The following is a 25,907-nucleotide window of genomic DNA, read 5'->3' on the forward strand; positions in this document are numbered from 1 at the left end:
CCGCTTCGCAGCTAGAAGGAACCCGAACAACCGCAACGGCCGTCTCTACCACATGAGTGCCACAGAAGCCCAGGAAGCACCCCAGGCCATGCAGAGTATGTTTTCCTGTTAGCCCAATTGCCCAATCTCTCTTAGGTTCCTAACTTTTCTTAAATCTCGGGACGAGATTTTGTTTAAGGGGGAAGGATTTGTAACATCCCAAATTTCCAAACAAAGAAGAAAATGAATTCCCTTTTCCAAAAATTGAAACCAACAAAAACTTTATTTGAGTTCTATAATGTGCATAGGGCTCATGCCCAATTGTTGTGAGTTTTGCCATGATGCTAGTGTGAAGTATTTTGAAATGTTCTAAACCCTAAACCCTACCCTTCTCAAAACCAAAGAGGAACCAATAAAAATAAAATAAAATAAAAGGTGAGGCATATGTGGGCTTATGGCCATTTCACCAATAATGGCCTATGCCCTATTTACCTTACCAAAATGGTTGTGAACCATCACTAAACTTAACCTAACACTCAATGAACTCAAAACAAGGTTTTTGGGCCAAAGAAAAATAAAATAAAAATAACACCACATATGGGCCTATGGCCATTTTTGAAAATCTTTAACCTAGGCCATAATAACTTGTGCCAATGGTTTGGAAACCTAGCTAAACTCAAAAGAATCACTTTTGAATCAAAGAAAAACTTTTAAAATCAAAAGAAAAATCAAATTTAAGTTACATGTGATAATGGTCACATGTGGCAATTTTAACATCTTACCCTCTTTGAGCCCCTGGATTAAGAGATTCTTAAACCAAACTCTCCCAACTCTTTGCACCTCATCCAAGAACTCATCAAGTTGAACACTTTTGTTGTTGACCACTTTGACTAGTTATCTTTCTATTGCTTAATATAAGGAGGCAAAGTGACAACATCAAATCAGATTCTAGATCAGGTCAAATTTGGATTTTCACAAACCTGCTCCATTTTGCACCCCACCACCACCAACAGATGCCAAATATTATTTGGTCCACACTGATACGTCTCAAACGTATCTATAATTTCTTATGTTCCATGCTACTTTTATGATGATACTCACATGTTTTATACACACTTTATGTCATTATTATGCATTTTCCGGCACTAACCTATTGACAAGATGCCGAAGAGCCAGTTGCTGTTTTCTGCTGTTTTTGGTTTCAGAAATCTTACAAAGGAAATATTCTCGGAATTGGACGAAATAAACGCCCAGAGTCTTATTTTTCCACGAAGCTTCCAGAAGACTGAAGGAGTAACGAAGTGGGGCGATGAGGCGCCGCCACGCTAGGGCCGCGCGGCCTAAGGGGGGCCCGCGCCGCCCTAGTGTGTGTGCCCCTCGCGCCGCCTCCAACCCTACCCTTCCGCCTACTTAAAGCCTCCGTCGCGAAAACACCTGTACCGAGAGCCACGATACGGAAAACCTTCCAGAGACGTAGCCGCCGCCAATCCCATCTCGGGGGATTCAGGAGATCGCCTCCGGCACCCTGCTGGAGAGGGGAATCATCTCCCGGAGGACTCTTCATCACCATGATCGCCTCTGGATTGATGTGTGAGTAGTTCATCCTTGGACTATGGGTCCATAGCAGTAGCTAGATGGTTGTCTTCTCCTCATTGTGCTATCATGTTAGATCTTGTGAGCTGCCTATCATGATCAAGATCATCTATTTGTAATGCTACATGTTGTGTTTGTTGGGATCCGATGAATACGGAATACTATGTCAAGTTGATTATCAATCTATCATATATGTGTTGTTTATGTTCTTGCATGCTCTCCGTTGCTAGTAGAGGCTCTGGCCAAGTTGATACTTGTGACTCCAAGAGGGAGTATTTATGCTCGATAGTGGGTTCATCCCTCCATTGAATCTGGGACAGTGACAGAAAGTTCTAAGGTTGTGTATGTGTTGTTGCCACTAGGGATAAAACATCAATGCTTTGTCTAAGGATATTTGTGTTGATTACATTACACACCATACTTAATGCAATTGTCTGTTGTTTGCAACTTAAAACTGGAAGGGGTGCGGTTGCTAACCCGAAGGTGGACTTTTTAGGCATAAATGCATGCTGGATAGCGGTCTATGTACTTTGTCGTAATGCCCTCATTAAATCTCATAGTAGTCATCGTGATATGCATGTGCATTGTTATGCCCTCTCTATTTGTCAATTGCCCAAATGTAATTTGTTCACCCAACATGCTATTTATCTTATTGGAGAGACACCACTAGTGAACTGTGGACCCCGGTCCATTCTTTTACATCTGAAATACAATCTACTACAATACTTGTTCTTTACTGTTCTTGGCAAACAAACATCATCTTCCACACTATACATTTAATCCTTTGTTTACAGCAAGCCGGTGAGATTGACAACCTCACTGTTAAGTTGGGGCAAAGTACTTTGATTGTGTTGTGCAGGTTCCACGTTGGCGCCGGAATCCCTGGTGTTGCGCCGCACTACACTCCGCCACCAACAACCTTCACGTGTTCCTTGACTCCTACTGCTTCGATAACCTTGGTTTCTTACTGAGGGAAAACTTGTTGTTGTATGCATCACACCTTCCTCTTGGGGTTCCCAACGGACGCGTGTCGAACGGAAAGACAATACGTCAACCACGCGCAACACTCGCCCAGCGCGTATCAAGACTGTTTTCTGGCGCCGTTGCCGGGGAGATCAAGACACGCTGCAAGGGGAGTCTCCCACTTCCAATCTCTTTACTTTGTTTTTGTCTTGTTTTACTTTATTTTATTTACTGCTTTGTTTGCTTTCTTTATATCAAAAATACAAAAAAAATAGTTACTTGTTTTTACTTTATTTACTATCTTGTTTGCGTTCTCCATATTAAAAACACAAAAAAATTAGTTACTTGCATTTACTTTATTTAGTTTGCTTTATTTACTATTGCTAAAATGGGTACCCCTGAGAATACTATGTTGTGTGACTTCACTAGCACAAATAATAATGATTTCCTATGCACACTTATTGCTCCACCTGCTACTGCAGCAGAATTTTTTGAAATTAAACCTGCTATACTAAATCTTGTTATGAGAGAGTAATTTTCTGGTGTTAGTTCTGATGATGCTGTTGCCCATCTTAATAATTTTGTTGAACTATGTGAAATGCAAAAGTATAAGGATGTAGATGATGACATTATAAAATTAAAATTGTTTCCTTTCTCATTAAGAGGAAGAGCTAAAGATTGGTTGCTATCTTTGCCTAAGAATAGTATTGATTCATGGACTAAATGTAAGGATGCTTTCATTGGTAGATATTATCCTCCTGCTAAAATTATATCTTTGAGAAGTAGCATAATGAATTTTAAGCAATTGGATAATGAGCATGTTGCCCAAGCATGGGAAAGATTGAAATCTTTGGTCAAGAATTGCTCAACCCATGGACTGACTACTTGGATGATCATCCAAACCTTTTATGCAGGATTGAATTTTTCTTCGCGGAACCTATTGGATTCAGCTGCTGGAGGTACTTTTATGTCCATCACTCTAGGCGCCGCAACAAAGCTTCTTGATGATGTGATGACCAACTACTCTGAATGGGAAAGAGCTCCACAAGGTAAGAAGGTAAATTCTGTTGAAGAAACCTCCTCCTTGAGTGATAAGATTGATGCTATTATGTCTATGCTTGTGAATGGTAGATCTAATGTTGATCCTAATAATGTTCCTTTAGCTTCATTGGTTGCTCAAGAACAGCATGTTGATGTGAACTTCATTAAAAATAATAATTTCAACAACAATGCTTATCGGAATAATTTTGGTAACAACTATAGGCCATATCCTTCTAATAATAGTAATGGTTATGGTAATTCTTATGGTAATTCTTACAACAATAATAGGAGTGTACCCCCTGGTCTTGAAGCCATGCTTAAAGAATTTGTTAGTACACAAACTGCTTTTAACAAATCTATTGAAGAAAAGCTTGGTAAAATTGATATTCTTGCTTCTAAAGTTGATAGTCTTGCTGCTGATGTTGATCTTTTAAAATTGAAAGTTATGCCTAATGAAAATAAAGATATTAAGTCATTTGCTACAGAAAACGCTATCCAAGTTAGAATTAATGACAATATTATATTGATGGCTGAATTGCATGCTAGGTGGGAAAAAGAGGAAAAATTTGCTAAAGAGAATAATGTAGCTAAAGTCTGGACTATTACCACCACTAGTAATGTTAATGCTCCACATGTTGCTAAACCCCCTACTATCAATGGTAAAATAATTTGTGTTAGGAATGTTTCTACTCCTAATGCAAAGCGTGCAAAACTGCCTGAAACTGCTGAAATTGCTAAAACTGCTGAATCTGCTTGTGATAAAACTGCTGAAATTTTTCAAAATATTGGGGACAATGATCCCATTGCTTTAGATCATAATGGTTTAGATTTTGATGATTGTCACATCTCTGAAGTTATAAAGTTCTTACAAAAACTTGCTAGAAGTCCCAATGCTAGTGCTATAAATTTGGCCTTTACAAAACATAACAAATGCTCTCATAAAAGCTAGAGAAGATAAACTAAAACTTGAAACTTCTATTCCTAGGAAATTAGAAGATGGTTGGGAGCCTATCATTAAGATGAAGGTCAATGATTTTAATTGTAATGCTTTATGTGATCTTGGTGCAAGTATTTCTGTTATGCCTAAGAAAATCTATGATATGCTTGACTTGCCACCATTGAAAAATTGTTATTTGGATGTTAATCTCGCTGATAATGTTGTGAAGAAACCTTTGGGGAGGATTGATAATGTTCGCATTTTGGTTAACAATAACCTTGTACCTGTTGATTTTGTTGTCTTGGATATTGAATGCAATGCATCTTGTCCCATTATATTGGGAAGACCTTTTCTTCGAACTGTTGGTGCTATTATTGATATGAAGGAAGGTAATATTAAGTATCAATTTCCTCTCAAGAAAGGTATGGAACACTTCCCTAGAAATAGAATGAAGTTACCGTACGATTCTATTATTAGAACAAATTATGATGTTGATGCTTCATCTCTTGATGTTACTTGATTCACACTTTCTGCGCCTAGCTGAAAGGCGTTAAAGAAAAGCGCTTATGGGAGACAACCTATTATTTTACTTCTGCACTTTTGTTTTATATTTGAGTCTTGGAAGTTGTTACTACTGTAGCAACATCTTCTTATCTTTATTTTATTGCATTGTTGTGCCAAGTAAAGTCTTTGATAGTAAAGATGATACTAGATTTGGATTACTGCGCAGAAACAGAATTCTTACTGTCACGAAATTGAGCCGCCCCGTCTGTAGGTAACTCAGAAAAATCTGCCAATTTACGTGCGTGATCCTCAGATATGTACGCAACTTTAATTCAATTTGAGCATTTTCATCTGAGCAAGTTAAGTGCCCCAGAAAAATTCGTCTTTACGTACTGTTCTGTTTTGACAGATTCTGCCTTTTATTTCGCATTGCCTGTTTTGCTATATTTGATGGATTTCTTTGTTCCATTAACTTTCAATAGCTTTGTGCAATATCCAGAAGTGTTAACAATGATTATGTCACCTCTCAATATGTGAATTTTTGATTATGCACTAACCCTTTAATGAGTTTGTTTTGAGTTTGGTGTGGAGGAAGTTTTCAAGGGTCAAGAGAGGAGGATGATACAATATGATCAAGAAGAGTGAATAGTCTAATCTTGGGGTTGCCCCCGTGGTTCATCCCTGCATATTTTAAGAAGACTCGAGCATCTAAGCTTGGGGATGCCCAAGGCATCCCTTCTTCATCGACAACTTATCAGGTCACCTCTAGTAAAACTATATTTTTATTCCGTCACATCTTATGTGCTTTACTTGGAGCGTCTGTTTGTTTTTGTTTTTGTTTTTATTTGAATAAAATCGGATCCTAGCATTTTTTGTGTGGGAGAGAGACACGCTCCGCTGTTGCATATGAACACATGTGTTCTTAGCATTACTTTTAATGTTCATGGCGAAGGATGAAACTGCTTCGTTCATCATTATTATGGTTGGAAACGGAAAATGCTTCATGTGGTAAATGGTATAATGTCTTGAATAATTTGATACTTGGCAATTGTTGTGCTCAGATAGATCATGTTTAAGCTCTTGCATCATGTACTTTGCACCTATTAATGAAGAACTACATAGAGCTTGTTAAATTTTGGTTTGCATGATTGGTCTCTCTAGAGTCTAGATATTTTCTAGTGAGGTGTTTGAACAACAAGGAAGACAATGTAGATTCTTATAATGCTTGCAATATGTTCTTATGTAAGTTTTGCTGTACCGGTTCATACCTGTGTTTGCTTCAAACAACCTTGCTAGCCTAAGCCTTGTATTGAGAGGGAATACTTCTCGTGCATCCAAATCCTTGAGCCAAAAACTATGCCATTTGTGTCCACCATACCTACCTACTACATGGTATTTCTCTGCCATTCCAAAGTAAATTACTTGAGTGCTACCTTTAAAATTCCATTCTTTGTCTTTGCAATATATAGCTCATGGGAAAATAGCTTAAAAACTATTGTGGTATTGAATATGTACTTATGTATCTTATTTCTTATAAGTTGTTTGTTGAGCGGTAACCATGTTTCTGGGGACGCCATCAACTATTACACCTTTGTTGAATATCATGTGAGTTGCTATGCATGTTCGTCTTGTCTGAAGTAAGGGTGATTTATCATGATCCAATGGTTTGAGTATGCATATTGTTAGAGAAGAACATTGGGCCGCTAACTAAAGCCATGAATCATGGTGGAAGTTTCAGTTTGGACACTAATCCTCAATCTCTTATGAGAATATTATCTGTTGTTGAATGCTTATGCATTAAATAGGAGTCCATTATCTGGTGTCTATGTTGTCCCGGTATGGATGTCTAAGTTGAGAATAATCAAAAGCGAGAAATCCAATGCGAACCTTCTCCTTAGACCTTTGTACAGGTGGCATAGAGGTACCCCTTTGTGACACTTGGTTGAAACATATGTTATGCAATGATAATCCATGTAAATCCAAGCTAATTAGGACAAGGTGCGAGCACTAATGGTAATCTATGCATGAGGCTTGCAACTTATAGGATGTCTTATACATAACACATATGCTTTATTACTACCGTTGACAAAATTGTTTCTATGTTTTCAAAATAAAAGCTCTAGCACAAAAATAGTAATCCATGCTTCCCTCCGCGAAGGGCCATTCTTTTACTTTATGTTGAGTCAGTTTACCTACTTCTTTCTATCTTAGAAGCAAACACTTGTGTCAACTATGTGCATTGATTCTTACATACTTGCTTATTTGCATTCATCATATTACTTTGTGTTGACAATTATCCATGAGATATACATGTTAAAGTTGAAAGCAACCGCTGAAACTTATATCTTCCTTTGTGTTGCTTCAAAGCTTTCTACTATGAATTTATTGCTTTATGAGTTAACTCTTATGCAAGTCTTATTGATGCTTGTCTTGAAAGTACTATTCATGAAAAGTCTTTGCAATATGGTTCAGTTGTTTACTCATTGTCTTTACCATTGCTTCGAATCGTTGCATTCATTCATATGCTTTACAATAGTATTGATCAAGATTATGATAGCATGTCACTTCAGAAATTATCTTTGTTATCGTTTACCTACTCGAGGGCGAGTAGGAACTAAGCTTGGGGATGCTTGATACGTCTCAAACGTATCTATAATTTCTTATGTTCCATGCTACTTTTATGATGATACTCACATGTTTTATACACACTTTATGTCATTATTATGCATTTTCCGGCACTAACCTATTGACAAGATGCCGAAGAGCCAGTTGCTGGTTTCTGCTGTTTTTGGTTTCAGAAATCCTACAAAGGAAATATTCTCGGAATTGGACGAAATTAACGCCCAGAGTCTTATTTTTCCACGAAGCTTCCAGAAGACCGAAGGAGTAACGAAGTGGGGCGACGAGGCGCCGCCACGCTAGGGCCACGCGGCCTAAGGGGGGCCCGCGCCGCCCTAGTGTGTGGGCCCCTCGCGCCGCCTCCAACCCTACCCTTCCGCCTACTTAAAGTCTCCGTCGCGAAAACACCTGTACCGAGAGCCACGATACGGAAAACCTTCCAGAGACGCAGCCGCCGCCAATCCCATCTCGGGGGATTCAGGAGATCGCCTCCGGCACCCTGCCGGAGAGGGGAATCATCTCCCAGAGGACTCTTCATCACCATGATCGCCTCCGGATTGATGTGTGAGTAGTTCATCCTTGGACTATGGGTCCATAGCAGTAGCTAGATGGTTGTCTTCTCCTCATTGTGCTATCATGTTAGATCTTGTGAGCTACCTATCATGATCAAGATCATCTATTTGTAATGCTACATGTTGTGTTTGTTGGGATCCGATGAATATGGAATACTATGTCAAGTTGATTATCAATCTATCATATATGTGTTGTTTATGTTCTTGCATGATCTCCGTTGCTAGTAGAGGCTCTGGCCAAGTTGATACTTGTGACTCCAAGAGGGAGTATTTATGCTCGATAGTGGGTTCATGCCTCCATTGAATGCAGGACGATGTGAGAAAGTTCTAAGGTTGTGGATGTGCTGTTGCCACTAGGGATAAAACATCAATGCTTTGTCTAAGGATATTTGTGTTGATTACATTACGCACCATACTTAATGCAATTGTCTGTTGTTTGCAACTTAATACTGGAAGGGGTGCGGATGCTAACCCGAAGGTGGACTTTTTAGGCATAGATGCATGCTGGATAGCGGTCTATGTACTTTGTCGTAATGCCCTGATTAAATCTCATAGTAGTCATCGTGATATGTATTGCATTTTTATGCCCTCTCTATTTGTCAATTGCCCAACTGTAATTTGTTCACCCAACATGCTATTTATCTTATTGGAGAGACACCACTAGTGAACTGTGGACCCCGGTCCATTCTTTTACATCTGAAATACAATCTACTGCAATACTTCTTCTTTACTGTTCTTCGCAAACAAACATCATCTTCCACACTATACATTTAATCCTTTGTTTACAGCAAGCCGGTGAGATTGACAACCTCACTGTTAAGTTGGGGCAAAGTACATTGATTGGTTGTGCAGGTTCCATGTTGGCGCCGGAATCCCTGGTGTTGCGCCACACTACACTCCGCCACCAACAACCTTCACGTGTTCCTTGACTCCTACTGGTTCGATAACCTTGGTTTCTTACTGAGGGAAAACTTGCTGCTATACGCATCACACCTTCCTCTTGGGGTTCCCAACGGACGTGTGCTTCACGCGTATCACACACCCATAAATTATTTTGACAAAATTCCAAATCTAGTTTCTTTCGGCCATTACATCAAACACCTTGTGTGCCATTTTGTGATATTATCATACCCTCTAATATCCATTGGGTATTGGCCTAAACCAGTGCTCAAATGTGATGATTATCATCCTTGTACCTCCTCTGGATCAAGCCATGATTTGCAACAATGATAAAAGTGAGAGAAATGATCACAACTAGTCCATGTCGATCCCTATGGCATCACCATGCCACTCCTCACCACATGCTCTCTCTGGTCACCCTCACCTTGTCAAAGAGGCTTACCACACTCCACTGAGCACGGTCGTACCCGCCCTGGTCGAAGAGGAGACGCGCATAGCCCTGGCCAACCCACGCCCACGACGCCCAGACCATGCCAGAGCACGCACGGGCACACTCTGGACACGACAGAGCACTACGTCGCCCCGTCGCCACCGTCCTCCATTTGACCTCCGCGTCTGCACAACACCTTGCCATTACACCAGGAAGACGCCAGACACGACCACTCCTTCTCCCCTGCCCTGTCGCTGTCGCCATCATCGCCGTCCTCCGCCGGTACACGCACGGATGTTGACATCTCCCGAGCCATCCCGTCCCCCTCCTGCTGCGCTGTGACGCGCGTGCTGACCGTCAGGCCACGCTGCATCATCTCCTGCCCTCGCCCACGCTCTTCCCCCTCTGTAGCTCCGTCGTCATCATCGCCATGCCGGTGCCCTCCGCCCTCGCTCGCCCGCTATAAAAGGGGGCCTCCCCCTTGCTATTTCTCCACACCAGCTCGCTTCCCTCTCATCACTGACTCTCCTCGACCCTCTCCCTCTCCACATTGTCGCCGGTGCAACCTCAATTTCTCGCCGGAGCCCGCGGAACAACCGCAGACGAAGCCGTCGATTGCCGCCGCCCCAGGAGCCGCCGTTTGTACCTGGAGCTTCCTCATCGTCTGCAACGTCGCCGCATCCCCACGCCGACGATCGCCGGCCACCGGTGAGCTCGCTGACCCCCTAGGCTCGCCGCTAGTAACCCTGGCTCTCGCCAGAGACGATGACGACGGTGCGCCATCGGATCTTGTTCTAATCGTGCGGCCCGCGTTAGATCATACCGCTTCGGGTTTAAATAGCCGCTGACATGTGGGGCCCTCCCTGTCAGGCAGCCCACTGCGCACCGGCGTGTAACTGGTCCAGCCCAATTCCTTTTCCCGCCTAGCCAATGTAATTTAAATTCGAATTAATTCGTTTCAATGAAAATCAATACTGCTGCCCACTTCAAAATTAAATAGGAAAATATCCACTGAGCCAAATTTGATGAATTTTATATTGTAGGAAAGCTTGTGAAATTCTCTATCAAACCCCACTGGTCTCAAACCCTAGTTCATTATAGATCACTGGCAAGAAAAATAACAAGTCAGAACCTTTTCCAAATTCAAACATTTTTATAAAATCAACCATGAATTATTTTGAGTTGATTCCAACTCTCAAAAATCACATTTCATATTGTCTATCTGAATATGTGAAAACATGGCAAGGTTGTTTCATATGATCATGGGCTAGAGAAAAATAATGGCTATGTGGCCATCTCTAGTCCATTTAAATTACCCAAAATTATTTATTAAATGGTATGAGAGGTTTCCTCTCATTTAAATCATTGTCTCAAGTAATTCAATATGAGGAAACAACTTTGGTATAAAGAACCTCATATTTGGTTATTTGATGATATTAAATTGCTCCATAGTAGTGTTTAAATTGAATGAGGTGTAATATCCCATTTAACTCATTTTCCCAAATGGTAAATGTGAAGTGTTGACCTTGTTCAACATAATCTCACACTTATTAATTGAGGAGATTAAATCTTAATAAGTTTTCAATGAGAGGAAATTATTTCTCCTTACAAGTTTTTCTTAAAAGAAAACAAAGTCAACCACCTTGTTATTAATGTGTGATGATAGGGTAGTTTGTGTGAACCATTTGTGTGTTAAGTCTAGTACTTAAGCCTTGTGTGGTGATTGTATGCCTCGTATCCGTTTATAGACGCTAGTACCGAGGACTACCAGGAGGAGGAGGTCTTCTACAGAGAAGAAGAAGACAGTTTTGATCACTGCATCAATCAAGGCAAGCTATACTCTTGCAAGTTACCCAAGTGCAAGCTCAACTTGAGCAAGGCACTAATACCATACTACTTTGTGTTTTACTTTACAAGTCCCAGTTTTTATCTTACCAAGCTTTTACTTTGATTATCAAGGTTTACTGTTATAGTTAACTTGAGTCTAGTTATGGAGTAGTACAAGAACATCAAAGTTAGCCTAGAGAGCTACAAGTTAGTTAGCACCCCTCATGACTAGTTGCTAGTGCTAAAACTAAAATTGACTACTCTAGATGGGAACATGTGAATCTCTTGACTTTGAAAATCTTGGAATGATGAGTCATTCTATTGAAAGATTTTGAAGGTGAAGGTGACTTGAATGACATGGTGATTTTGATAAAAACTGATGATTGGGTTCGGATGCGATATCATTCCAATTTTAGAGTACCCCCACAATACCTGATTATGGGTAAGGCTTTAGCTGGAAATTTATGTGTCTTAGTATGGGTTCCCTCTGAACAAGCATCATAGGTGTTATGTTGAGGCTGCCTCCGTTGAAAGTGAAATGACGTGAAATGAGGTGACTGTCCTACCCAAGCCCTGTGCAGTTCCCAGGATGACGGTTTGTTTTCACTGGGAGGCCAAGCTAATGGTGAGAGGTGCCTATACTAGGGTATGTAAGTGAAAGGTTAAGGGTTGATGATCCGCATATTGAGTTATGATTATTCAGGGTTATCCCTGACGGATGTAATCAAATGTTGTGGCACACGTGTGCAACCTCTGCAGAGTGTAAACCTATTCGAATAGCCGCGTCCGCGGTCAAGGACAGTTGGAAAGGCCATACTGTTCCGTCATCATAACTTTTCAAATATGTTACATGTGACTGGTGACTTGTCACTTGAACTTGAAAGGTGACTTTGACTTGAATCACAACAGAGTTGTGGGAATGCCACTAATGTTTCCACGTTCCCACTTGAGTTAAGTTAGGCAATTGAAGAGTCTTTGATTACTAAATGCTTATGAAATAAAACTGGCTTCTGCAAATGAATCTAGAGCTTAGAATCCTCTTACTAAAACTGTTGGTACTTACACTAGTATTAGTTTGCGAGTACTTTAAAGTACTCATTGCTGTCCCTGGCTATTCAAATGGCCAGACTATGAAGAGGAACACCACTGCCAGGAAGACAGACATCATGACGTCTATAATAACTAGGACTACTCCTGACGTCAAAAGTTGCCTGTGGAGCAGATGTACCTCTACTACGTACTCCCGCTATTGTGTTATGTATTTGATCCTTAGATCAATTGTTGTACTGAGACTTAATCATGTGATCCTTTTGATGTAAGTCTATTATGGTGTTGTAATGAATGATGTGCTGTGATATAAATTTATTATGTCTCGCAAAAAAAATCTTCCTGGGATTGCGATGTATAGCATAATAGACAGCCAGACTTAAAAATCCGGGTGTTGACAGCTTCTACAACTACTTTGTATAGTATGAATTTATTACTTTCTATGTTTTCTAAATATATTGTAAATCTAAAAATAGATTGCTCCGCTGGAAGCACAGCCAGACGCGAACAAAATATGTCCATCGGACAAAGCAAACAAAATATGTCCGTGGGACAACGGCAAACAGACACTCGGGATCATTTTTAGGCGTGTGATATGCGTCAAACGGTGACCTGGGCAGGAGGGTGGAACTCGACCTGGACCACACGGCGAGCGCAAGGCGCCTTCAAAGCCGTTTCTTTATGAGCGACAGAAATGGCAGCAGGAGCAGTCCGGTCATGCCTTCCCTTCTTAAATTCGCCGCAGTGCGTGGTCGGCCGGACAGTGTTGCGTACTCCTACACGGTAGGAGAATCTGGGAGCAGTTTCATCGAAATGGCTGATTATTTAAAAAAACTCAGCACATCTCCAGCTACGCGACGCATTTCGGATATCCAAAATATCCGCGAGCGTCCGCGGATACGGAAATGGTCGCGCGTCCGTTTGCGTCTGAGGCTGGTCCCAGCGCGCATTTTCGGCGCAGGCCAGAATTCGAAAAAGAGGAACTAGCGTCAACTTTACACGAAATTTTACAGCCGCAAATTGAGGGCTGAAACAAGTTCATCACACTTTGTAGATGGTACGGCGCAAAATGGAGTCCAAAAGGGGCACAACAAGGCTTGAACAACAATAAAAATGTCCAAAAGGAGGCCAAGGTGCTAGGCGCAATCACACCGGCGATCAGGCGTCTCGGGCGCGGATTTCGGCGCGCCTCTTTATGAACTAGGCCCTGGCGTCGTCGTCGACGCTGCTCAAATCGGCTAGCATGATCCTAGTGTCCTCTGCAAGGATCTTGGCCTTGGCATCCATCCTCCTAGCCTCGGCGTTAAGCAATTTGGCCTCGGCGTCTGCCTTTTGGACCTCAATTACCTCTTTCGTGAGGTTATGGTAGATGGCAGCTGCGGCCTCTTTTTTCAGACGCCTCTTCTCGGCCATTATCTTCTCCATGTTCTGGGTGAACGCAATGGCCTGCGCCTCCCGGACTAGATCGGTCATGGTAGCCTTATGGCCTCGGGGACGAGGTGGAAGGGCTGGACGGCCTTGATCGTCGTCTTCGCCGTCGAGGTTGATCGTTGTCACATTCCTCACAGCTTTGTTGTACGACGCAAAGCTTGTCATCCACTTGTTGACGTCCTTGAGCACGTCCCAGTAATGGACCATATGGAAGCCCTTCTTATGTGTCGCTCTGAACTTCTCCAAGGCGCGGGATACCTGCAATAATAGCCGCCAATGTTGTACATACAATGATGCACATAGTGTAGAATGATGATGATTGTATCGTGTTTACCACTGTCTTGACGCCAGCGCCGCTTACGGGGTTGTTAATAGCATGTTCGACCGCCGAGCAGAACTTGATTGTCTCTTGTTTGATGTAGTTCCATCTTTTTCGGAGGGACTCTTCCGTCCGAGAGCTTTGTGATATGGTAGGGCGGGTGCATCCTGGTCTCGTTGTACTGCTGCAAGACCTTGGCCCAATAGACCTTGCCCTTTTGCTGCGCGCCATTAATACAATCATTGCTCGTTGTCAGCCACGCTTCGCACAAACACTTATCCTCGTCGTCAACGAAGCCTTGTGTCCTGCAGCTCCCCCCTTCTTCTTCGTAGCAATGTCAGGTTTTGTTTGCGCGCCGTCGAAGTCATCGACAGACACGGGGGTTGGCTGCGTCTGCTGGGTGGCAAACAGCCGTGCGGTTTCGATGTCCTCCGCATCTTGCGTTGCTGCCCAGTCATCATGCTCTCTAGTCCCGGCCCGATCACTGCGAACGAAGCCGCCGCCGTAGATAATGGCCTGGATGTCTGAGTCATGGCGGTCCTTCCAATAGTCCTACGAATGACCGGACATCAGACGCATGATACACGGCACTCCCACACATTGACAGAGCTCACGTACCGGGTCGTCCATCGTCGGGGCAGGCGGCGCCATTTCGTCGAACAGGATGCGGGGCTGTGGCATGCTCTCCTCCGGCACCTGGCGCGTCTTCTGTGTCGCGCCCGGGCAGGAGTCACCGCTTCTAGGCGTCCGGTTGAGGTCGGGAACCGCCGCCCCGGTCAACTTCACCGGCGGCAGGCCGGTGGCGAACCACGACGCCGGGTGGCCCTGCAAGGGAGCGGGAGTTCCAGGACGCAGCTGGGAACTTACCGAGCTCAATGAGGAGGCCGGAGGAGCGACGTCAGCGATCCCCTCTCTCTTGACGAGCATGTAGCCCTCCGCTAAGGTCGGATGGAGGGCTACTTGCGCGACGCTGGGTTTGATCTGCATCTGCCAGGCCTGCTGGTTGGCGGCGGCGGCAGTCTTGATCTTCTGGTTCTTGCGCCGGCCGTGACGCTTCGCGGCCTCGATGATTTTCTCCTTCGGGGAGAGCACCTTCTTTGCCGCCTTCGGCTTTGCCTCCCGGCCGCCCCCAGTGGCAGCCCGCTTTGCTTCCGCCGGAGCTGCAGCCTCCATTGTGGCTATGGTCGTGGCTACGGGGGAGTGTGGGGCAGCGGCGGGTGCGAGGGTTTGCGCCGTTCCATGGCGGTGGCTACGGCGGCGAGGACGTCCATCGCTTCTAGACTGCTCGTGCTGGTCTAGTTTGGTATTTCGCGCGGGGAATGGCGAGTGGCGGGAATAATATCGGCCTCCCTGCCACTGACGCGCGGGGCCTACGTCTTTTTCGTCGGACACTCGGTGTGACCGCGGAGCGTCCGCAGAGCATCCACGGAGACGCAAACCTGGCGCATATTTGGGCCAGGTTTGCGTCTCCGAGGATGAGCCGGTCACTTTGTATCGCCCCGCTGGAGCAGGCCCCAGACGCATTTCCGGTCACGGCGGACGAAAACGGTCGCTGAACGACCATTTGCGTCACGCTGCTGGAGATGCCCTCACAAGTGTACATGCCAACGCAAAGAGACATCTGCTTGCGCATGCTTTCAGGCTCAAACAGAGTAGGCGACTCACCAACGAAACGATGCACGTAGCACTATCGTAACAGCATCTCCAGTCGCGTCCCCTAAAGCGTCCCCAAAGCTATTTGGGATGTGCCAGACAAAAAAACCGTTCCAGCCGCGTTCCCCAAAGCCGAATTTTCTCCGGCGCGGCCCGATACGGTGTTCGGCGTCCCGAGCCCGTCCCCGTCCACAGGGGACGCACCGGGCACGCCAGACACAACGAAAAGCGAGGCGTAGTGGCGTGGGCCTGACGAGTCAGCGGCTCGGAAGGCTAAAACCCTGTCGCCTACCTTTGGTCAAGCGACGTTAATGGCGTCCCTGGTTTCCCATGCGACGTAGGGACGCGTCTCGTCGTGCATGGCCACGTGGCCGTCCGCGCCGACGTTATTGCGTGCAACCACCCGCTACCGCCGTTGTACATTAAGACGCACTGCGGTTCGTCCCAATCTCTCACCGCTCCCAAACCTTCTCGTCGCCGCCGCCTCCCCCCTACCAGATCTTCTCCTCGCCGCTCCAAACAATGTCAACCTCATCCTCCTGCAAAATCGCCGCGGCGAACGGCTTCGGCCGCGGCAGCCTAACCGTGGCGGAGGCGTGGGCGTTGTACCACGCCCGATATCCAGTCCCGTCGGACATGCGGCAACTAAGCAGCGGCGGCTGGAAGATGGCCGTGAACGGCATTGGCGTCCCGCCGCCGCCGAAGCCGGGCACGGACCAATGGAGGGATGGCATCAAGGCCCGGCGGGCTCAACTCACCGCCAAGGAACGGGCGGATCCGACATGGGCGGCCAACGACAACGACGAGTGGTGGGCGACGTACTTCAAGGCCAAGTACGACGTCGAGATGTACAGCACCGCCGGCCTCGTCGGCGGGCCCAACAGCTGGAACAAGGACGGTCGCGCCCTGTTCTGGGGCGTTCCGGGGCGCACCCTCGACAGCGTCATCTGCGGCATCCGCAACGGCGCTCCAAGGTTGGAGACGCCGCCATCACCGCCACCGTCTCCTCGAGGAGGACCACCGCAATGGCAGCCGAGGCGGACGACGTACTCGTCCTCCTCGAACTATTCTTCCTCAGGACCGGCCCGATCGACGCCGTCCTCGTCGTACCGCTCGGCGCCCTACAGCGTCCCCAAACGCGTGGTGAAGGAGGAGCCGGCGACGCCCGTCAACACGAGGAGTGGCGTCAGCGGCAGCCGGCGGCAGCAGGAGAGGCGTGGCGGCGCCCTCCTCATCCCGAAGCCGGGGGTGAAGGAGCCGGAGGAAGCGACGCTGCTGGCGGAGTACGAGCGGCGGCAGCGGCTCATCGCCAGCAGCGAGGACCCCGAGGACTGCCCAGGGCTGCGGGCGGCGTGCTTGGCGTCGATGAACGACAAGGACGCCTAGAGGGGCGACCTTGACATGGCGATCGCCATGTCCATCTGCGACTCCGGCAAGCCGCTCGTCGACCTCACCGACGACGGCGAGGCAGGACCAAGCGGCCTGGTGAAGGACGAGCCCGTCGACGAGCGCGTCAAGCAGGAGGTCTTCACCGACGACATGTACAACTTCCACCAGTACTACAACGTCTCCGGCCGCCGCAAGTACTTGTAGATTAGGTTTAGTTTAAATTTAGTCAAATTTCGTTCGAGTCTATGTAATATATGCCAAGTTTGCACGAATCTAATCGAATCTCGCTTAAGTTTAAAATTTCCGAAATTTTGTTTGGGGGACGCGACTGGGGAGCGACGTCCCCCAAACGCGGCACGAACGAAACACGTCCCCCAAACACTCAATCCGGCGCGGTTTGGGGACGCTTTGGGGGACGCGACTGGAGATGCTCTAAGCGCCCATTAATATGAGCTAAGAGCATATTAGTCGCGTCCCCCAAAGCGTCCCCAAACCGCGCCGGGGACGTGTTTTGTTCGTGCCGCGTTTGAGGGACATCGCTCCCCAGTCACGTCCCCAAACGTCGCCCCCAAACATTAAAAATAATTTAAATAGATAGAAGAAAACTCTTTACTAACATTCAAATCAGTTCAACGTAAACAAATTACATATAAAACTTCGAAAAAACATAATTAAATTACATATAAATTATTTTAAACCACTTCTTCTTCGATGATGGCCCCGCCTCGTCGTCGTCATCACGGTGGCGCTTCCTGCTCGTCACCTCTTCCGAAGAGGCGGTGTTGACCGACGCGTCGGAGGAACTAGTGTCCTCCTCGTCGTCGCCGGTGCTCGTCGGCTGCGCCTTCGCCTTGGCCTTGGCTTTGGCCTTCGCCTTCGCGTCCGCCTCCGCCTTCGCACGGGCCGCCGCCGCCTCCTCTGACCCTTCCTCCTCCGCATCCTCCTCCACGCCCAGCCATTCCTCCTCGTTGTCAACTGGCGGCGGGGAATCGTCGCCGCTGATGGGCGTCCGGGTTCTATCCCACCAATGACGCCATCCAGCATACTTGCCCTCGCTGGAGGTGTAGGATGGAAGCTGGAAGATGTAGCTCATCGTCGCTGGAGGTGTCGGATGGAAGCTTGGATGAATAGCGGCCGGTTGAAGATTCGAAAGCGCCTACGTACGGGTCTTATTGAGCACGGATGAACGGCGGCGCAGAAGTCGAAGAGAGCGGCGATTGCTCTTCCGAGGAGTCTGCGCTCCATTCCGGCGGTTGGCGCGTCGGTCGACGCGGTTGTCAATGCGATGGTTCCGCTTTCCGACAACTGCACCGTCGCTACATAAGCAGCGGTTGAGCATCCGAGCCGCTGACGCGTCGAGCCCGCGCCTCCTCGCCTCTCATTTCGTTGTGTTCGCCGTTACCGGAGCGTCCCCTGTGTAGCGAGAACGGGCTCGAGACGCCGGTCACCGTATTGGGTCACGCCGGATAAAAAGAACCTTTGGGATGCGCGGTTGGGAACGTTTTTTTATCTGGGAACGTTTTTTAATCCGGTACGTCACACGACTGGAGATGCTCTAAAGAAAGACGAGGGAAATCCTTGCAGTCCAAATCCTACGTTCAGGAACACGTCAGGTCCTTCTGAAAGGCTAAACCCACTGTCCACTTCAGGAACATACTCTCAACCTGAAAGCAAATAGATCTCCCATACCCAAACACAGGCCAAGTTCTGAATCCTACGTTCGATGCCTCATAATCAGATGGAGAGTGAATATATTATTTCGCTATGATAACTTTTTCTGGCGTAAACGTAGCAGACAATCTATACATCAATAGCACCCAAAAATACAGGATACCCTCAACCTCATAAACCCAGTCACTATCCAACACAGCAATCAGCAACGACATCAGGGACACACTATGACCACCAAGAATCAGGACAGGAGGACGACGACTCACGGCTAACAGAACAAAGACCACACGCTCTTCTTTTTCGCCGGAAGTAGGACGTATTAATAGGGCAAAGCAAAAGGTGATCTCAAGTCAGATCCTCACTTGCTGCAATTGAAGCCATGGCACACCGACAGGATGATGATGAGAATGAGCGCGATGATGATGCCCAGAACGATGAGCTTGATCTTCATATTCTGTAGCCACATCTTCCTCCGCACCTGTGTGCCCTGCTGTCTGAAATCTTGTGCCTGCAAACCATCGTTCGAATTGCCGTAAGATACGGTAACATATTTGTATGTACGAATGGAATGAAGTATTGTGACACGTTTGTTTCTTTAATAATATTGAGTCGGTATTATTTAGCACTCTTCCAGGTTTTACTACTGACAGTTGCTAGTTGCAATCAACTAGCAACTTTCACCAGCTATTTTTTTTTCAAAGCAATTCTTCAGCTTTCACCAGCAGCCAGACTGCAGTGCATATAGTTTCCATTGTGCATAATTGTGGCAATACAGGTTCCAAATACGTCAAATTAAACAGGTATATCAAGGTAAGTTTTGGCAATCTACATGCATATCAGCTTATAACACATAATGTAGTATTTTCAGATATTGGAATCTAGCTGCAGGCTTGTTTGTAATCTGATGACAAAAACCGTTGGCATAACAGAGAACATGATCTGTTACTCTTTATGACAATCATGGTGTCATGACATGCATGTTCTGGGTAAAAATTAGTAATATTCTAGCAATGCAGATGTTTAAACTATAGTAAATACAGCCCCATAAATGTTGTAGTCATAATGGTGTCTCAACCAACAAAACAGATATAGCCCTTGGGATGATACTTTAAGGGACCGATTAGAACAAAACTTCAGAACCTTGTTGGTGATTGGCTCAATACGTTAGAGACTAAAATCCTGACAATACCCATTTCCCGTACTCTCACTGGATAGATTCACGCAAACTTGTATCGGTACTTTCTCTTCAGCATATAAATAGTCGTCCGTAGAGATTGCAGAGAGATCGCTACTCAGTATTTCCATAAAAAATACAGTAGTTTCAGAGATGAGCAAGTTTAAACCTGAGAACGTAGGTTTTCAGTTTTGTCAACGAGCAGTTCAATCTTCTCGCCACGGTCAAGAACCTGAATTAAAAATTGTAATGCAGAATCAGAATCAACCTTTTCGAAAGTATTGTCACTTCCAAACAGAATAAGAAGTGGAGTTCCTCTGGACGAGGAATACTTAAATAGTACCTTCTCAATGTTTTCCATCATAACTCCTTTGACCTCCGAAACTTGGGCTTTAACCTTGGCAAGCTTGTTGATCTCCTCGGGGTTGTCGACACAGTACTGCATGTGCTCCTTAAGTTTTGATCTTTCAGTATTGAATAAAAAAATGTTAGGCACGGTCTCATGGGAGCAGGGGGCATCAGAATCACATGTTGCTTAGATATAGTAAGCAGTAAAAAGAACATACCCAAACTCCCGGTTGAGGCTGCTTGCTCCAGCAGTTGCTGCCTTCCCACCACCATATCTTTTGGTGAAATCATCCTTAACTCTGTCCAGGAAAGCAATGGGGGTTTGCCGCCCAACAGATTCAACAGCAACCACACAGTATGCTGCAAGAAAAATGATAATTATTGTCAATGCATACTGAGAGTTTGATCCTCCATTCAGAAATATAAGGCATATTTTAAATGTACTGGTGCAAGCTTTGACCGTAAATTTCTTGTACAGCATTTTGTCAACAGATACGAATCACAGCCATAAAAAATGCTTTGGAATACGAATTTAATAGCATCAGTTCTGTGTTGCATAACCCACATATTATTGGGTTAATTGTTGGTTAAAGCCTGGATTTTAAAAGTAATATTCACCTTATATTTCTGAATGGAGGGAGTAGATGCCAGCGTGAAGAAACATGAAAATATTTCGTAATGCATGTATCATAGATTAATAGTCAGTAAATCAACATGCTGAAAAAAGTTTTCTACAACACTCCATTGTTTAGTAACCTAATAAGTACAAAATAGCCCCAAAATAGAAATTGGAAGTAAGCAAATCTGGGGCTGGTGATTCATTGCATACACATACTTGTACAACCTGCTTCTTTTACTGCACCCTCATTTTACCAATCAACCGTGTATTTAGAGCCTAACTAGTAGTATAAAACTTGCACAATATCTTACCATAATTGATATGGAACAATGCAAGCCAATCAAACAGGATCTATTTATTACACAAGAGTGCAACCACTTGTATAAACCAAATAACCAATTTACTAATGGAAATTCCATTGAGCTACATAGCCGTGACCCAGAATAACAACGGCAGACATGACATAGTCAGTAGCTCCTGCAATCACCAGAAAGCATAGAGAACAGCATGGCCAACCTGTAGGCACGCAAATCTCAAACGTTGGCAATAGACGCCTCAAACATCGAAGACAAACAATATTCGGAAAGGCACCAGCGTGAATGAAAAATGAAACTCGTAACACTGCAAAATATCCGGGCATCCCTAAAAATAGATAGTGATCCCAATAATACCTCCTCTCACTGCCAACTCTCTATATACATCGACCTGAACTGAAACCTAGACGGTTACCTTGCTTGCTAAGCAACAACCCGCACAACTCAGATTGCAATCGACGCAGACGGAAATCCAAAACACTCGAGATAAACCTAGTTAGGCAGATCGAGCGAGATCTACGCGCGTGGGGGGGACCGAAATAGAGCACGCGACGCATCAGATTCAGATCGAGGCAGATGGGCGCGGGGCCGATCGGGATCGAGGCAGGAGGAGGGGGGCACTCACTGAAGCCGTCCTCGACGAGGTAGTTGAAGGTGTGGCCGTCGCAGTTGTAGGTGAACTTGTTGTTGCTGGCGGGGAGCTTCTGGAGGCATTGCGCGGCGATGGTGGTGAAGTTGCCGGTGAACTCCGTGTACTCTGCCAGCACCACCGTGCCGCGCGCCACGAACGCGTAGATTAGCGACTGCTGCCCCATGGCCCTCGCCTACTGCCTCTTCTTCCGCCTATCCGTTTCTCTGTTCACCGCCGCCGCCGCCGACTGTGGATGCTGGAGCTCGCCGGTGTTTGGGAGGCTCTGAAGGTTAGGGCGGAAGGATGCGTGGCGAGGCTGTGTGGAGAGAGAGAGAGAGAGAGAGAGAGAGGGGACGGGGAAGAGAGAAAAAGGGCGACGGGAATGGTGCGCGTGGAAAAAGGAAGAAAGAAATCGAACTCGAGGTGGGTGGGGACGAGTGGGAGTTTTTCGTTGTGCTCCTCCGTGGAACGAACTATTTCCTTTTAAACCCCTCCTTCGGCATTCTTTTTTTTTTTTAACAAGACCTTCGCCATTCTCATGTTCACCATTAATTTTGAAACATAGTTTACGCAAGTTCTATGTAAAGTTAATAATTCCGGTCATATCGTTATAACTTATCAGGGCAGCACAGGAGATGGTAGCATGTCATGCTTGTAGGTTTGTATGCCTCGTTTGTCGGAGACGAGACGTAAAACATTAGAAAAAGGAGTGAATGAATGACCACCAATTCGGAACTTTAGAAGTACAAAAGACTACTATTAGTATAGTTAGCGAAATTTTCATTAGAAAATACCCTTTACAAATGTCACGAAAACCTAATGTTCATTCATGAGTCCGCTCGGAAGTACTTGCAAAAAGTAAAGAAACACACAAAAAATTGCTTGAAGCCTCATTTTTTCTACGAGTATAATACAAAACCACGATTCTGAGGTTTCTATTTAATAAATTTAAGCCTAATGTTCATTCATGAGTCTGCTCTAAGGATTTAAATATTATATTTGCGTTTAGTTGAATGAGAGAATAGGAGAGGGAAGATAAGTGAGCTCTCGTACAAAAGTTGGCTCTAGCACGTGCTCGTAGATACCTTGTGAGAGTGAGAGGTGAGTCATGTATTAGTAAAGTAGTACATCTTTCTACCTAGCTATTGTATATATTGGCTATAAGGTTAGCTCTAGATGACATAACAATGTCTTATAGCTAGTTGTTGGCTCTACTATTGAACATACTCTAAGAGATCAGTACAGTGCTCATACACGAACGTATATGCAATTTAGTGCTACATGAACACACGAATATTAAATCGATGATCAATCAAATTGCCCCCGGGAGCATTTTAGTCCATCATAACTGTAGGTCCACCATTATATTGATACAACGACAGTCGACAGCTGGAGATCCAGTTTGAACCTTGCTGAGCCATGAAGCAAAGAGAAAACGAGTATAGGTTCCTTCAATATAAATCAAGGCAAGAATTATGTGAAAACACTAATAAATGATTACCAGGTAGTACTAGTACTGTACCGTTAGAATTTTGATGTCAAGAAAATATATAGATGGTCGAGGTAAGCTTCCACCCAATGTCTGGTTTGATACCAAAAGAAATGATCAGTATGAAATCCTTGACCAAAACTGCGGTAATCACAAGCTGTGTGGCTATGTCTCGCTCGCTGAATCTGTCCGGTAAAGCAACGAGCAAATGCGAGTACCACCTGTAACATCTTCCATCGAGCCAGCACGCGTTTCGTGTTGTGTTGAAAATGAAAACGCCGTGACGGCCTGATGAAACGTATCAATCAGCAAGCGCGTCGTTCGATGGACTGGCGTTTCTTTCACCGCGTATGAAACTATGAATGATGACCAAGGTTTTCCTTCTAGTTCGCGGCACTCGCGCCCACCTGGCCTGGGTCAGCGGTAACGGTCATCTTCAAATCTCATTTTCCGTATGAGGCACAGTTTGACTAGTGTGGTCTCCAGATTTAAGCTTATCTTCTTTTGTGATCAGACATTCAGACGAAGACACCATATATACATGTAAATAATGATGAAATCTACTAGTGTGCATAATCAAAACCCATTTGTTGCATTTTAGGCTGAGCGAAAATGTCAAACATGTGGATCTGGGTGGGGTGAACGGTGCACATTTTCAAAACTTGAACATTTATCAGATTTGTCATTTTTATACCCTAGAATGCTATGAATTTTGAACTGAAATTTTGCAAACCTGTATTTTTCTACATTATCTATGCCTAAGATTTTGGTTCTGGATGTTTGAAGCCTACAAATGTTGATTTTGAAAATTTCAGAAGAAAAAAAAACAGCCACCATGGAGCTTAGGCTCTGTTTGTGGTTTCCGTTGATCATCTTCTTATTTCTGGATGAGATGAGAGCCTGCCATTCGGCTCTCATTGGGTTTTTTTTTAAGGGAAAGCCTCTTGGCGCTTTAATTTATTTATTTAATCGATAACAAGGTTACATTGCTTATGACAAAACGTAAAATAAAACAAGGAGGATCACCATCCCATACATGTGTCTCCTTTGATTCATGAGCAAATTTAGCTAACTGCTACGCATTCGGCCTTCACTGGTTAGATGTGGAAGATGTGTGTCGTCCACATTTGACCGATTGGACTCATCAACATGGGCTTTACCATTTCGGATGAAAATCCATGATCGGTTGGATCCGGCATGTAACATAATTTCATTAATGAAGGCATTGCGTGAAAGGATGATGAAATCAACATAGATTTCATTGCAATGTCTTGCAGTCATATATTGTATTAATACTCGTAACTTTTCATGTTTGTAATAATTTGAAGCTATATTCATCGTCTGAAAGGAAGATGGTTTTCTTTCAAAAAAAACTATACCCTCATGTTGTGTATTCTTATTGCCAGAAATACAAGATGTAGCATTGTTGGCACGCTTTATAAACTTGGGTAATAGATAAAATTGCACCCTCCCTATCTCATCGTCCCACCAAAGATATTGGATGTGGTTGTTCCTCGTAATTGTGTTTGTGTGTCCCTTGCATGTATCGGTAATAGAAAAATAAAATGTATTTATAACTAAGGACAAAGTTATTTCATTTTGGATAGAACAACCATCCAAATTTGCAAAGCTCTATAAACCTTAGGGAAATCAATACCAAAACTATGAAGAAGAGGTATGACTAGATGTAGTAGATTTCCCATACCTAGAGCATCTCTAATAGTTTGTACTCACTATGCTCACAATTATACGATGCTCTAAATATTTTTGTGTGGACTACATAAACCGAAATGAGCGAACATACATACTAGCATGTGACTAGATACAAGTCTTCCAGAAAAAACCTAAAAGATCTTATAGTACTACGGAAAGAGTATATGTATTGTTGGTTAAATTGTCCATGTAAGCCACCAACAATTTATTGTACTACCTCTGTCTATAAATAGATGTCTTAGATTTATCAAATTTTGAATGTATGTAGATACTATTTAGTGTATAGATATATTCAAATTTAGACAAATATAAAACATCTATTTATAAACGAAGGGAGTACATCTATTCCGATCTAATGTGTACGAGTTGTTTGCTATGAGATGAGAGAGTAATATTCTCTTTTTACTTTTTACTTTTTGAAAAACACAGTGTAAATGCAGATCCTCGTGTCGTGCATACATTTTGCCCTTAGAAGGCAGCGCAAGGATTGTTAGCTAATTTACATACATTCCCTTCATTAGTATCATCACGTTCTATTAAGAACTTTTTATCGATGTACTCCGTATTACTAGTATGGACGTTTCGAGAAAACTAGGGGTGTAAACGGATAGGATAATTTTCGCGCTGAAATCGGCCCCGGATCCGTTTTAAGGTGTCTACATCCGATTTTAAAGAATCCGGCAGATAAGGATATCCGATTCTGAAGTGGTGCTCCGGATACGGTATAGGTTATGGTATAGCAAT

The 25,907-nt window shown here is 44.6% G+C and overlaps 1 protein-coding gene across 1 annotated transcript; it reads right to left on the reverse strand.

Annotated features, from left to right (window-relative positions):
- Nucleotides 1-18,935: 18,935 nt before the first annotated feature.
- LOC127322046 (vesicle-associated membrane protein 721) lies at nt 18,936-22,287 on the reverse strand. The gene is made up of 5 exons (XM_051350992.2): nt 21,956-22,287; nt 20,616-20,757; nt 20,393-20,513; nt 20,219-20,281; nt 18,936-19,383 (listed from the first exon to the last, which is right to left on the reverse strand). Exons 1-5 carry the CDS (start codon nt 22,143-22,145, stop codon nt 19,234-19,236), a joined length of 666 nt encoding a protein of 221 aa, XP_051206952.1. The 5' UTR covers nt 22,146-22,287; the 3' UTR covers nt 18,936-19,233.
- Nucleotides 22,288-25,907: the final 3,620 nt, after the last annotated feature.

Source organism: Lolium perenne, chromosome 2, assembly GCF_019359855.2.
Source record: "Lolium perenne isolate Kyuss_39 chromosome 2, Kyuss_2.0, whole genome shotgun sequence".
Lineage (NCBI taxonomy): Eukaryota > Viridiplantae > Streptophyta > Magnoliopsida > Poales > Poaceae > Lolium > Lolium perenne.

Coding starts and splice junctions, on each gene's coding strand:
- LOC127322046 (XM_051350992.2), bottom strand. CDS start 22,145: ATGGGGCAGCAGTCGCTAATCTACGCGTTCGTGGCGCGCGGCACGGTG. Junction 20,514..20,615: donor AGCCTCAACCGGGAGTTTGG/GTATGTTCTTTT, acceptor CAATACTGAAAG/ATCAAAACTTAAGGAGCACA. Junction 20,282..20,392: donor TGATGGAAAACATTGAGAAG/GTACTATTTAAG, acceptor TTTTTAATTCAG/GTTCTTGACCGTGGCGAGAA.